This window comes from Vespa crabro, chromosome 3 (genome assembly GCF_910589235.1).
Source record: "Vespa crabro chromosome 3, iyVesCrab1.2, whole genome shotgun sequence".
Lineage (NCBI taxonomy): Eukaryota > Metazoa > Arthropoda > Insecta > Hymenoptera > Vespidae > Vespa > Vespa crabro.
The window spans coordinates 13,656,240-13,669,361 of NC_060957.1; the positions used below are offsets into that span (position 1 = coordinate 13,656,240).

The window sequence follows — 13,122 nt, forward strand, 5'->3', positions numbered from 1 at the left end:
AAACATATTGTTCGGAACATGCGTATCTTGAATATTTCCGCGTGATATATACGAAGAGAGAGTTGTAATTTCTTAAAAGTGTCCTTATTTAGATAAAGGCGAATTATATTAGACTTCGTCTCTCTTGACGGTGAATTTTCATGCGTGCGTTCGTGCTTGCGTGCGTGCATGCGTATGTGTATATGTGTGTGTGCGTGTGTGTGTTCGTGTATGTTTGTATATGTGTATCATAGATTAGAAGATTAAAACGAGTCGTTAAGAAACACATGTAGCATTTTTGTACTTTATCTTAAAGGAACTGATGCTAAACTACGTATGAAGAAAAAAGATTTCACTAAGTACATGAAAAACATTGTTAAAAAGGAAAGCATTGGAAAAATTGTTTCATTAAAAATTATTTTATAACGTTCAGTGACATCACAAAAATTTAAATATTATATTTATTATTTACTAGGATAAAAATTAAAATCATCATTTTCATTTCATCAAAATACATATTTATGTATGTTCGTCGGTGTATTTGCATTTTTTCTTTTCTTCTTCTTCTTTTCTTTTTTTTTTTCCTTTTTTTCTCCCGCCCCCCTTGTTTTTCTTTTAAATATTAGTCACGTATAATAATAAAAAAAGAAAGAAAGAAAAAAAAATGCAATCGAGAAAACAAAATACGAGACGAGTGTATTTAAACGAGTGCATAACACATATACACCCGTTGCCACCAAATACTGTATGCTTTACAATATTTCCTTTTCTTTTCTTTTTCTTTTTTCCTTTCTCATAAAATATAGAAGATACGATCTCTCTCCATGTCTCTCTTGTTACATAACGTATTGTAACACCATTTTACACTTTCATATGTAAACGTCGAGAGATTTGTCAATAAAAATAACTTACACGTTAATCCCACGAGCGCGCGCTGTGGCGCATATTTTACACGCTTGTGTGTGTGTGTGTGTGTGTGTGTGTGTGTGTGTGTGTGTATAAGTGTGTGTTATTTTTTTTTTCCCTTAAAAAATATAGAAAAATTATACAGAATTTTGTATTCCTTTTTCTTTCGGACGAGATAACACGCAATTAAATAAAACGACATTGGTAATGTGTGACAATGGACTACGATACTTAATAAGATAAAGCTGCAGATCGAATACTGTGATAATGAATTATTAGCGGATATTACGAATGATGCGGCATGACGTGCCTCAGTCCGTTTTCGTTGGTTGTACTCTAGGATACAGCTGTAACAGGCAAATATAATATAAAATTAGACATATATATATTAACTAATATAATAATTGTCTAATGAATATATAATAATATTTTCTTAAATATCACTTACACCCAGTAAGTTTCGAGGTACATAGCCCTCCTTGTGTCCAAGTTTGCTCCACCACCATTCTCTTTCGTTATCGTCACCCTTACGAAGCACGACCAAAGAGTCACCATTTTTTAAAGAAAGTTCATCACTATGTTGCGCCTCGTAATCAAAGACCGCATATACTTGACCGTTATTCATAATCCCTAGTTTCTCTTGTACACCTGTGACAAAATTTATGCAGTTTAATCCGCTAATTAATTCGTTAATAAAATATTTCTCAATTAATCTGCTATTTCAAACGACGTAACAAAACATAAATTGATTAATATTAATACTAACTGTATAAATACTCTGAACATCCGTCAAAGCCTTCCTCATCCTCCTCGCATTTTTCTGCGGCCGTTTCGTGATCCGAAAGTGTTGTTGCAAAAATACACGCACCGTGTTCAACTAAAAATCTCACCATAGAGAGATTGTTGCAACTCGCGGCACAGTGAAGCGGTGTCCTGTGAAAATGAACAAGAATACGTATGTATGTACAAAAACAAAAACAAAAAGAAAAAACAGAAGAAGAAAGAGAATGAAGAATTGTATAAATAGAAAAAGAAATGAAAAATGTTTGGAAACAATAAGAATGAAAATTAAGATTACCATCCGTCGCTATCTTGGGCATTAACATCGCAACCAAATTCGACGAGAAATTTGACGATCTCAAGATGACCCGCGCATATGGCATTGTGAAGTGCGGTTATGCCCTCGTCATTGGCCGAGCTTGGATTGGCGACCTCTTTGGCGGTTTTCTTCACGAGTTCGAGCTCACCTTCTAGGCTAGCGTCCAAAAGTAATGCAAGTGGATCGAAGGAAACTCTTCTCGATAGATTCGCTTTCCCTGTACTAGACTTCAGATTACCTTTTTTTCTTCTCATCACTTCGGACGTCTTACCGTCTATGTCTAATTCTAATCTACGTTCCGTGTCGCTTTTTAATTTCGGTTTATCCTCGATGTTGATGATGTTCAATGCATCGATAATATCGGACTCTTCTAATTTTTCATTTCCAATTACGTCCTCACCGATGATAGCATTATTTTTCTTACAATTACTGTCCGTCGTGTCAATTATTTGCTGAGATTGCTGTTGTTGTTGCTGCTGCTGCTGCTGCTGTTGTTGCTGCTGCTGCTGTTGTTGCTGTTGTTGCTGTTGTTGTTGTTGTTGTTGTTGTTGTTGTTGTTGTTGTTGCTGCTGCTGCTGCTGCTGTTCAGGTTGCATGAGGTCCGCTGGTATTTCAGTTTCCGGAAAAAGAAAAGCCGGGGGCATTTCAATACGTCGATTTATCGACACGTGAACGTTCGATTTTGCATATCGCAGTTTTGGCTGTTCAGAAATCGGTGCCTTCTTCAACGTCAACGGACGTGCTTTAATAATTTGATGATTACTAAGCTGAGAGTCCGTTGGTGATTCCGGTGGTTCCGATGTAGGAATAGGTGGTATATCCTCCTCTTTGTCGTTTCTGAAAAGTATGAATATTAACAGATACAAAAAAAGAAAAAGAAAAGAAGAGAACAATAAAAAAAAATTACCAACTAGTTACCTACAAGCTTTAAAGAATTTTATGAATTTTATTATAGACGGCGTTAAAAAAAAAAAAAAAAAAAAAAAAAGAAAAGATTGTGCGAAATCTGATTTTCTTTTTTTTCCTTGTATGTTCAAGCAGTATTTGTTTCAAATGTTATACGCGATTGTCTTTCGTGAGAACAATACTCGTTTAGGAAAAGATGCACGATCATTCGATCGAAAGTATCAATGACCTAAAAAAAAAAAAAAAAAAAAAAAAAAAAAAACAGAAAAAAAAACCAGAAAAAGTAAGAAAAAAGGAAAAGCAAGAAAGAAAGGTGACAAAGAATACAAAAAGATTTCTAAAGTATCACCGATCACACTTTGATACCCTGTGACTTTATCAATCAGAGACCTCGCGGGAACTAAGCGCACGTCTGTTGTCTCTTCGCTACACTCGTCGTTCTATTTCGGTGTCTATTATTCGAGACAGGCTTCACTCGATTCACTCTCGCCAAATCGATCGTGGACTAATTAACATTTATAATTAACCCACGTGTTAATTGTTTCGTCTTGTTCTTCGCTGGATAAGATGATTTCTTTTCTTTTTCTTTTCCCTCTTTCTACTATCTCCCTCTCTCTTCTATTTTCATTTTTGTTAATCGGATATATATATATATATATATATATTTTGTTTATAAAGATTGTAACATTACGATAAAAAGATAAAATTAAAAAGAAAAAAAAAGAAAAGGAAAAAGAAAAAAAAAGAAAAGGAAAAAGAAAAAAATGTAAAGACGTACCTTGCACCGACAGTAACAACAACGGCGGTCTTACAATCGTTGAGTACGTCCGAAGTTACATCGATTTTTTCGTGATGAGTCAGCCTAGGTGGTGGATTGGGTTTGCTCGGTTTTGGAGGTAGCGCAGGTTTAATCTTGTCTTCCGCTCTCATTTCGTTCAAATTCTTTCTCTCATTCTCATTCTTTAACCTTTCAAACTCGAATGGCTTTTCTGATAACTTGCCTGGTGGTTCGAACTTGACGTTATGATCGTGTTTCATCGTCGTGCTCTGTTCGTATTTCGAAGATGCCGATTCGAACTTATTTTGTCCTGACTCGTATTTCTGACTCTGTTCTTGCTTAAATTGTTGAGGATTGCTCGTTACCTCGTGCTTGAAAGACGGATTACCGTGTTGCTCGTATTTGACCGACGTTCGACTTTCGTGCTGGTCGTGCTTGTATTGCTGCGAGGATTGACCGGAATCGTATTTTGCATTGTGATGTTGCTCGTGTTTCGATTGTCCATTATCGTGTTTCTGATCATACTTCACCGAAGATTGTACGTTGCTCGTCTGATCGTGTTTACCACCAGTTTGGTCGTACATCTTTGATGGCTGACTTACTTGTTGATCATATTTCATTTGTTGTTGACTATCGTATTTAAAGAGATTCCCTTCGTATCTGATTTGTTGTTGTTGCTGTTGTTGCTGCTGCTGCTGTTGCTGCTGCTGCTGCTGCTGCTGTTGTTGTTGTTGTTGTTGCGGCTGTTGTTGTTGTTGCTGCTGCTGCTGCTCGTGTTTTGATGGCAAGACGTGTTCGAATTTATCCTGTACTTTCGTAGGTTCGAATTTGTTTTTATTATCGTTTTGAGATTCGTTTTGATTTTGATTGTATCGTTGAATATTCGCATTATTAGTTAGAGTTGCTCCACTAGGAGTGGCGTGAACGCTCGCCACGAGATTCGGTGAATTTTGGGCTTGATAGATCGTTGACGAAGATACGTGAGCAACGTTTGTTTGACCGGTGTTGTGTTGTTGTTGTTGTTGTTGTTGTTGTTGCTGCTGCTGCTGTTGTTGTTGTTGTTGATTACTTCCATAATTGTGCCTCAACGCGTAATTAGATTCTTGAGTGGAACCGACGTTTCCTTGTGCCGTTTGATTCGCCTGTTGCTGATTGTTGTTGGTTGACCCGCTTAAACCCACAAAGTTCTGGGTTGTCGAGTGAGCTCGTCCTATGAGGCTAAGCGTCTGTGGCATCACAGGATTGATCTTAGTCGAGGACGTTTGATATATTAAAGATTTAACAGGAAAACTTGGTGCCACGCTCGACACCGGCTTTTGATGAGTCTGTAGATTTCGATGATTATGGGTTTGTGTGATGGACGGCGCTGAGCCGATACTGGAGGCCGAGGAACTCGTTGAATTGTACTGCTTCGTTTGAGAATTACCATGTTGTGCCTGTTGTTGTTGCAATTGTGATTGCTGGGGATGGGCATGAATCCTAAAGTTCTGTGACAAATTTTCCTGAGTGAAATTATTATGGGTCGATGCGATGAGATTGTTATTGCTATTATTATTGTTGTTGTTATTGTTGTTGTTGTTGTTATTGTTGTTGTTACTGCTGTTCATGTTGTTATTGTTGTTGCAGTTTCCCTGCAAATTGGCAGTCTGGTTACCAAGATTTTGATTGTGTTGCTGTTGTTGCTGTTGATTCGATCCAAGGGGTTGCGATTGACCTGGAAAGTCATATGTAATCGTTTATCGGATGGGGAAAAGGGATGGGAGGTAAGGCAAATGACGTTTGAAAGAAAAGTGAAATTATTTCGAGGAAAACCGACCTTGTATGTGCGATTGCGACTGGCTATGGGCGATTTGATGACCGAATTGTTGAAAGGCCGTCCTCTGTCCGAGTTGGGAGGCGCTCGCGCTGTGCTGTATTTTGTTTTTGTTGACGTCGTCCTCGACGGCCTTGAAGTTCACGGTGAATTTAGTGTTGTAAGGTAGCGTCTGATACTTCGGATCATTTTTGTTCAGATTAAAGTCGTTGTCGTTCGGTATGTGCGAATAGGGTTCGATGGCGGCGATGTTTCCGGTGGGTCTCGCTTTACCGCCGGCATTAAAATCGAGCTTGGATTCTGGGAAACCGGTGTTCGTCGTAGCGTTCGTTCGATTCGTCGAACCAAGTTGTTGGCTAAGACGTTGATTCAATGCTCTTTTCCGTTGTAAACGACCCTGAAGTTGCGCTATCCTCGCGTCTATAGACGCCATTTCTGCTTGTCTCTGAGCCAGTGCTAATCTCTGCTGAGAGACTACTTGATTTTGTTGCTCGTTCATCTTGTTGCGATACTGCGTGGAACGATTAGAAACGATTTTTACGTTACGTTACGTTACATAGAGAGAGAGAGTCATGTTAAAGATCGAAAGAGAATAAATCGTGTGTATCCTTTATTGGGGTCTTTTTGGAAAATCGAAAAACAACTTACCATAAGTTCCCTTCTGAGTTTTTCGAGCTCAGCACTGGCTGGCGTCGGCAAGTGTCCCGCGGCGATACCACCGGCTCCGGTACCGGCGACGCCACCGCCACCACCGACGCCCGTTCCGGTGCCACCGCCGTTCTGACGACCCCGTAACTCCTCCAATTGTCGCGTCAGCTCTTCGACCTTCGCCACCGCCAGGGAGAGCTCCTTTTCCTTTTCATTGAACAGCGCTCTTATGCAGTCCAGATCCGAGGCTGTAAAGAAATGTAAAAGAAGCGTTTCAAATCTCTTTTTCTCTCTCTCTATCTCTCTTTTTATCTCTTTTTTCTTTTTTTCTCTTACTCTTTCAAGATCGCATCATCATTATCATTTTATCGTGTCGTATTTTTCTAAGCCCTCATTTCTTATTTGATAACGCCATTCATCATCATCATCATGATAACAATTTACACGATCGATAAATTGTTCATTAATGGAAAAAATAAAGGTGCGAAAAAGGAAAAGGGTAGAAAAGAAAATAATTAAAAGAGAAAAAACAATTAAGAAAAGAACGAACTTCGTTCTTTCCTATTTTCCGAAGTGAAGCTGACTTCGTTTCCTTTTGTCTTCCTTCCTTCCTTCCTTCCTTCCTTTTTCCCCTCTTACTCTCTAACTCCGGAATTAAGTCTTTCACTCTCTTTCTCTTTCTCTCTCTCGCTCTCTCTCTCTCTCTCTCTCTCTCTCTCTCTCTCTCACTCACGTTTTACGCGCGTTAGATAGGACTAAATGTACACAAAACGAGCTCTCTCAGTCCAATTTCACGATTTACTCTCTACGTTGGTACAACGTATCCAGCATAAGCCAGTAGGCCACATTGAAACCTCAGATTTAATGAAAAACGATGCCATCCAATAGCTCGTCCCACTAATTTTTTTTTCCCTCTTCCTTTTACCTATTTTGAAATTTATGTTTAGGATCGTCTATACGAGGTCAATCAAACGGGGGAAGAAAAAAAAAATATATTTTATGTCGTCGTGTTATAAGATCGTTCTGACAAATCACTCGAGGATCTCATATTGACAAGCTCTGATCATTGGATTCTTTGTTAAAAGTTTAAACTATTGTTTTAATTTCGCGATATTTTATTATTTTTACAATTTTTTTTCTTTTGTTTACGATTTTTTTTTTCTTTTCTTTTTTTTTGTACGATTTTAATTTTACAATGCGATAATGATACAATGATAAAACTATTTTTTATCAAAGAGCACACTGTGTTAAAACTAGAAAATCCTTTCTTTTCGTCACTATCGTTTTATTCTTTTTAAATGTTATTTTCACATTATCAAATTCTAATCACAATTATTAAGAATTTGAATAATTTAATTATTACACAACGATAAGATCGTTCATCTTGAAAAAATTTTCGGTCAAAGACACATCGATAAAATTGAAATGATCTCTTCGTATGAACTTTTCGTATTTATTATTCCTAAGAATTTACATATTATCAAAACTTTATAATATTATACTCTGTTAAGAATTTAACATTTCCTTTTTTTTCTTTTTTTTTTTTTTTTTTTTAAATTTTACATACCGACAAGATCACTCATATTAAACATTCTTTATCAAGGCCGCACCGAAGAAACTGAAAAGTCTTTAAAGTTTTCGTTTACGTTCACGTTTTCGTTTCCGTTTTCGTTTTACTTTTTTTCTTCTTCTTCTTCTTCTTCTTCTTCTTCCTCACTTTTTCGATGAAAAGGATTTGAGTTTCGATATCGAGAGAATGATAAAAGTCGAGTTTCTTTCTCAAAGATCGCAGGTCAGCCTGCTGACGTTCGAGGTATGCGAGCACACGTGTGGCAAATTCGAAGGAAACTGTTGAATAAGCCAGACACGTGTATTCGAAAAGCCTCAGCAGCGTCAAAGTACGTGCCAAAAGCTCTTACGCACAAACTATACTCCTCTTTTCTCTCTCTTTCTCTCTCTCTCTCTCTCTCTCTCTCTCTCTTATTACTTCTCTATCTTCGAGTTACTTCGAGTGAGAGAGTAGGTCAAAGATCTTACGTCGGTTTTGTGCTTTTGCCAGCTTCATGACCAGGGTTGACCGTAAAAGTTTTTGCTTAAGGAAATGCAACGACGATTTGTCTCGAAATCACACTATTATTTTATTAATTCTTCCATGTCAAACGTGATTCTCATCTTTTCAATAGAAACAAAATCTAGTCTAAGGGATTTCTAAGAGATTAAAACGCAACTAAGAGAATTAAACTTTAACTTATGACAATTCTTGTCAATCCTTTTTTGTTTCTTTTTCATTTTCTCAATAATTTTAAAAATAATCCCGATAGTATATATCCGAAGAAGAAGCTTGGCCTTGACTTGATATTGAGATAAATAGATAAATAGATTAGATAGATAGATAGATAGATAGATAGATAGAGAGAGAGAGAGAGAGATAAGGAGAGAGAGAAAGAGGAAAGGAATGATGATGAATGGATTAATTCGATTAGTTCACGTGCAAACTTCGGAAACTATCTATGAGATTCTATTCACAGTTAGTTCAATCTCTAACTATTCCTCGTTTGGATAGATAAGACAAAAGATAAAACTTTTAGGATTTAGTGGAGGCAAGAATGAAGGAAAAGATCGATCAATGTGTTTCAAGATACTTTGGACTATCGTGTAAATTCTCTTGATATCTTGACAAAAGATTCACCGCGACTAGAACAACGGAAATATCAGGATTCTATGCGATGCGACGGTATAACCATGGATGCGGAAGAAATGAAAACGATAAAGGCAAGAGAACAAGGCAAAGAGAGAGAGAGAGAGAGAGAGAAAGAGAGATGTATATGTGCGTGTGTGATTTCTTAACGTGTTACATGTACGTATATACTATTTGCATTATGATACTTAACGCGAAGGTGTGAGGTTCAACGAACGAATCGTTTTCAAAAAGGCAGAAAAATCGCAATTTTGAAGATACAAAAATAAAGGTCGCTCTTTCCACATCGAATAGTGAAATAGTATTCAATATGATTTTCAATTCATATTAAAAACGATAAAGTAGAAATCGTCACGATTCAACGGGATATTGCTTTTTGATTTATTTTTCACGTTTTACTTCTACTTTCACGATATTATAATAATATTAATGATACTAATAATAATAATAATAATAATAATAATAATAATAATAAAGAGATGATAATAATGATGACGATGATGATAATGATAATGATAACGATGACGGTGACGATTATAATAATAATAGTAATGAGCAACGATGAAATATTATTATTATTATTATTATTAAAAAAAAAAAAAAAAAAAAAAAAAAAGAGAGAAAGAAAGAAAATAAAAATATTCATGAGAGAATATAAAACGTTGATGAGAATTTTTCTGATAGAGAATGAAAAGTAAACGACAATGAGTGATATATCGTTCGGATTGCGACGATAATATTCAAATTGCAAATAAAACGTAAAATATCATTTTTGCAGATGTAATTTTTCTCATATAGAGATAAAATGAAATATTTAGGGAATTTCTCTGACAGAATTCTTTTCGAATTTTTCATTCCATTTCTCTTTACATTCGAATTTCTCTCTCTCTCTCTCTCTCTCTCTCTCTCTCTCTCTCTCTTTTGCTCTATATCGATTATTAAATATAAATAATCCGATACAAGTCAAATATATGAGAAGGACAATTTTCTTCTGGCAATATCATCATCATCGATTTTTCTGTCTAACAGCATATTCTTTTCGCGTTGCGAATTTGTGAATTCGATGCCATGAAGGAAAAGCTGAGCTTGCGAAAGTTCGATCGAGTAAAAATATTTTTAAAAAATCCTTTTGCAGAAGATTCTGGTACGAAAGGAAAAACGATTATGAGAGAAAGATAGAGATAGATAGAGATAGATAGAGATAGATAGAGATAGATAGAGACAGAGAGAGAGAGAGAGAGAGAGAGAAAATATGAGAGAAAGAAATGAACTCTCCAGGGATAATCTCCCCTTTTCATTATTTTAAATACTTATCATACAAAAGGAACGTCTGGATGAAAAAAGTTTATGTTAATACACGTAACTACTTATGTAATATATGAAATATATCTAATATATAAAAGCTTTATAAATCTCTCGGTACATTCAAATGCCTTAGATAATAATTTCAACTGGGATTTTGATGAAACCGTGTATATATGTAATATCAGCTCAGTTAGGATGAGAGAAATAGAGGAAGTGGAAATAGAGAGTCGATGAAAAGAAGAAGAAGAAGAAGAAGAAGAAAAAAGAAAGAAAAAAAAAAAGCAGGAAGATTCGCTACTTTGCTCAAAGCTCCGGCGTTTTCTTCTAAGAAAGAAGAGAATCTTCGTTCGTTCAATCGTTCATTCGTTCATTCGTTCGTTCGTTCATTCGTTCGGAAGGTTGGATCGTCTTATTAGACTTTTCATTTCTATTCCGTGAGAAAAAGACATTCGAAAAGTACGAGACGTTCCTTTACGTTTCCCTTGTTACGGTTATTCCACTGATTCGCACCGAAGCGGAATATCGAATATTATTGCCGGGTTCGATCTTACCTTATCATTTTATATAAAAAGAAAAAAAGAAAAGAAGAAGAAGAAAAAGAGATAAAATACCAAAAAAAAATATATATATATATATATATGTCATACAAAAGAAAATATCTGAAAAATGCGAAGCTTTTTTTTTTTTATAAGAATATCGGTATAATAATATATTATAATAACTATTAGAAAATATTTTTCATGATTTTCGTCTGTTTATGATAATAATGATAAAGATTACTAATGGAAAATAAAAGGGGAAAGAAGAAAATAATTTTTTTTTTATCTCGTTCCGAATAAATTGATTATTAAGAAAAATCAATTGATCTGTGAGCGTTGAAAACGATTATAGTATTTTCTTTTCTTTTCTTTTTTTTTTTTCCTTCTTCTAATTCATTATCTGAACTGATCTTCGAAAGATACTAATGAATCAAGATTTTTTTGGGATTTTGAAAATATAAGTAACAACGTATTTATACTTTCCATTCTCTCGTACGGAAAATCCTCTCGTTATTAAAATCATTATTATTATTAAAAAAATTCGCGTATACATATATATATATATATACACACATATATATATATACATATATATATATATATATATATACACACATATATATATATACAGATATATACGTACATACAGGAGCGTACGAACCAACATAAATATGAAACGAATTGACCTCATTTTTCCTCACCAACGTTCCGTAATTAAACCGTATAACTATTATTTTAATGAACACACTTATTATTTGTTACATTTCTCGTAGGAGTGTTTTTCTGGTTTCTTCTTTTTTTTTCCTTGTTTCCTTTCTTTCTTTTTTTATTTTTAATTTTCTATTTTTTTTTTTTTATTTCTTTTTTTTTTTTTTTTTTTATTATTTTAAAAGCATGCTTTCCCAAGCTTCTGTTTTACGAGTACACCATCATATCGTGATGTATCGTGCACTCACCCACCGAGCAAAAATGTCGCTTTTAACATTTTTAATTCGTCCACTTTCTCGCGAAACCCTCAACTCGTCTAACTCTTTTAGTAATTTCGTTAAATAATGAGCTCGAGTATGCGTAGATGGTTCTATGTTTAACTCGTTTAAATGATTTCAAAGAGCTTGGCTTTATAAATGAACTTTCCTTTCTTTCGTTTCTTTCTCGAGAAAATCGAGAGGACTAACTCCATGGAAAAAAAAAAAAAAAAAGAAAAAAAAGAAAAAAATGAAAAGGAAAACAAAACAAAGAGGGGAAAAAGAAAAACGATAGAAGGTAAAAAGAAGGGAGGAAAACAAAAAAAAAAAGAAAAGAAAAGAAAGAAGAAAAAGAAAAAGGGAAAAAGAAAAACAGAGAAAAAGCTTCTTTGTAATTAAGAACGAATTGTTTACGTAAAAGCTAATTTACTGTCTCGAAGGTCGAAAGCACAATATGGATTTCCTGTCGTTTTCTTTCTCTCTCTCTCTCTCTCTCTCTCTCTCTCTCTGTCTCTGTCTCTATCCTTTTTTCTTCCTCTCTGTCCCTCCACTCTCTCTCTCTCTCTCTCTGTCTCTTTTTCTCTTCGTCAGATCTATAATCGCCATACGTTCGACGACCCAGAATTCGATTATCGGAATAGCGGATACTGAGAAATATATTCGACAGGGGATGCAGGTACAACGGACCATCTCTAACACTAGAAATGGTGATCTTCTTTCGTTCGATACGTTTAAATATTCCTGTCACAGTTATAGAAAGTACGGTTTATCCGTCCTGAATCGTTGCCAAAACGACGCGATAGTAATTAATCTGTATAAAAGAAAATCGTTAAAAATGGAGACGAATCTCGTTCGTCAGTTTTTTTTTTTTTTTTTTTTTTTTTTTTTTTTAATCAAAAATGTTTTCCCTTTCTCTTTCTTCTTTAGAAATTCTTTATTCGTTCGTACGACGGCGCGGTTCAATACGTAAGAAAATAAAAATAAAATAATGTAATAAAATAAGAAAAACAAAAAAAAAAGAAAAAAAAGAAAGAAATAAATAAAAATACACAAAAGGAAATAAATGAAAGGAGACAAGAAAGAAAGAAAGAAAAGAAAAAAGAATTTATCACGTCCGAGAATCTCGTAACGTCGGCGCCATCGTAACGTTGCTTTTAATCACGTCCCTTGGACAATCAAACTGGTATTTGCACGTTATCGCGTGCGCGCGTGATTTTTTTGAATATTTTTCTTTTTTTTATTTTTTTTTTTTTTTTTTATTTGTGTACTTTCTTACTTTTTGTTTTTTATTTCCCATCTCTTCATGACCCCTTTCATTTTCACCCACTCATCCAACATTTTCGCTTCACGTCAATTCTCGTCCACATTTTTTCTAGATAATCATAAATTCTTTTACAATCTTTCTCTCTCTCTCTCTATATATATATATATGTGTGTGTGTGTGTGTGTGTACATATATATACGTACACACATGTAATTGTTCACA

General features: G+C 34.9%; 1 protein-coding gene across 6 annotated transcripts in view; it reads right to left on the minus strand.

The window, feature by feature from the left end:
• Nucleotides 1-586: 586 nt before the first annotated feature.
• Nucleotides 587-13,122, minus strand: part of LOC124422691 (putative uncharacterized protein DDB_G0271606) — a 105,729-nt gene continuing 93,193 nt past the window's right edge. For all 6 annotated transcript variants that reach the window (XM_046959504.1, XM_046959503.1, XM_046959501.1 and 3 more), the window contains 7 exons: nucleotides 6,130-6,377; nucleotides 5,485-5,992; nucleotides 3,669-5,382; nucleotides 1,964-2,821; nucleotides 1,652-1,818; nucleotides 1,334-1,533; nucleotides 587-1,232 (listed from right to left, as the gene is read on the minus strand). In XM_046959504.1, the coding sequence (XP_046815460.1) occupies nucleotides 1,197-1,232; nucleotides 1,334-1,533; nucleotides 1,652-1,818; nucleotides 1,964-2,821; nucleotides 3,669-5,382; nucleotides 5,485-5,992; nucleotides 6,130-6,377 (3,731 nt within the window). In that variant the 3' untranslated portion in view covers nucleotides 587-1,196. The remainder of the gene's footprint in view (nucleotides 1,233-1,333; nucleotides 1,534-1,651; nucleotides 1,819-1,963; nucleotides 2,822-3,668; nucleotides 5,383-5,484; nucleotides 5,993-6,129; nucleotides 6,378-13,122) is intronic.